This window comes from Cariama cristata, unplaced genomic scaffold (genome assembly GCF_000690535.1).
Source record: "Cariama cristata isolate BGI_N322 unplaced genomic scaffold, ASM69053v1 scaffold31258, whole genome shotgun sequence".
Classification (NCBI taxonomy): domain Eukaryota; kingdom Metazoa; phylum Chordata; class Aves; order Cariamiformes; family Cariamidae; genus Cariama; species Cariama cristata.
The window spans coordinates 1-1,109 of NW_009632172.1; the positions used below are offsets into that span (position 1 = coordinate 1).

The 1,109-nt window shown below is 46.7% G+C and overlaps 1 protein-coding gene across 1 annotated transcript in view; it reads right to left on the reverse strand.

Moving 5' to 3' along the window:
- Positions 1 to 256: 256 nt before the first annotated feature.
- HOXC8 (homeobox C8) overlaps positions 257 to 1,109 on the reverse strand; it is a 2,749-nt gene continuing 1,896 nt past the window's right edge. Inside the window, exon 2 of the mRNA XM_009706250.1 lies at positions 257 to 549. Within this exon, the coding sequence (XP_009704552.1) occupies positions 257 to 549 (293 nt within the window). The remainder of the gene's footprint in view (positions 550 to 1,109) is intronic.

Consider the following 1,109-nt stretch of genomic DNA (forward strand, 5'->3'; position numbering starts at 1 on the left):
TATGCCCTGACCTGTTCTTTTTAGCCTGACAATATTTTAACACGCTGGTAACAGCAAGAGGACAGGAAAAAAAAAAAAAAAGAAAAAAAAAAAAAAGTAGGGGAAGTTTCTATGACAATAAAAAAGGCTACAACTGTTTGACAGGTAGTTACTGCTGTGTGAGCCTCTCCATTCTATACTCTATAAAAGCAAATGACCGTCGTAAACATCTCGATTTATCATCTGCCATAAAACGAGACTTCAAGGGGCTGAGAACTCAGTCCTTGCTTTCTTCTTTTTCCTCCTCTTCTTTTTCCTCTTCTTCATTCCCTTCTTCTTCCGTTTTCTCCTCGTCCCTGGCCCCCGGCAGCTTATCTTTATTGTTTTCTTTTTTCCACTTCATCCTCCTGTTCTGGAACCAGATCTTCACTTGTCTCTCGGTCAGTCCCAGGGCGTGAGAGACCTCAATCCGCCGCTTCCGTGTCAAATACGGGTTGAAGAGGAACTCCTTTTCTAACTCCAGGGTCTGGTACCGGCTGTAAGTTTGTCTGCCACTGCGTCTACCGGGAGCTGTAGGACACAAACATCAAATAACTTCTTAGTTCTCCCCCTTTTTGGAGGCTCCGCTCCCCTCCCCGGCCCCCCCTCGCCTCAGTTTTCCTAGAGAAACTGCGGGGTGTCGTGTGTTCCCCTCCCCTAAAAAAAGCCCCTTTTGTGTATTAAAGGCGCTGAAGGAAGGTGGCTGGGTTAGTATTGATAATCTATCGATTATTGCTGTTAATTCTGAGAGCCAGCTGCCCTGCCCTGGCTCTTCCCGGGGAGCGGGCAGCTCGGCTGGGGGCGGGGAGGGGGGTGTCAAGCTCATGCACAAAGGAGACCTTTCCCCTTTCCTAAAAGGTGAGTCCTGGTGGGCATCTCCATTTTAGAAAAAAAAAAAAGATCTATTTTCCTACGAAAGGTGCGTTGTTCACCGTAAAATCCTCTCCAGCCTCTCTCCTTCTCTCCATTCCTTTTTCTTTCTTCCTTTCTCTTCCCTTCTTCCTTCCTTTCTTTCCTTCTTTCTTCCTTTCTCTCTCTCTTCCTCCCTTTCTTTCTGTCTTCCTCCCTTTCTTTCTCTCTTTAGGTCTTCC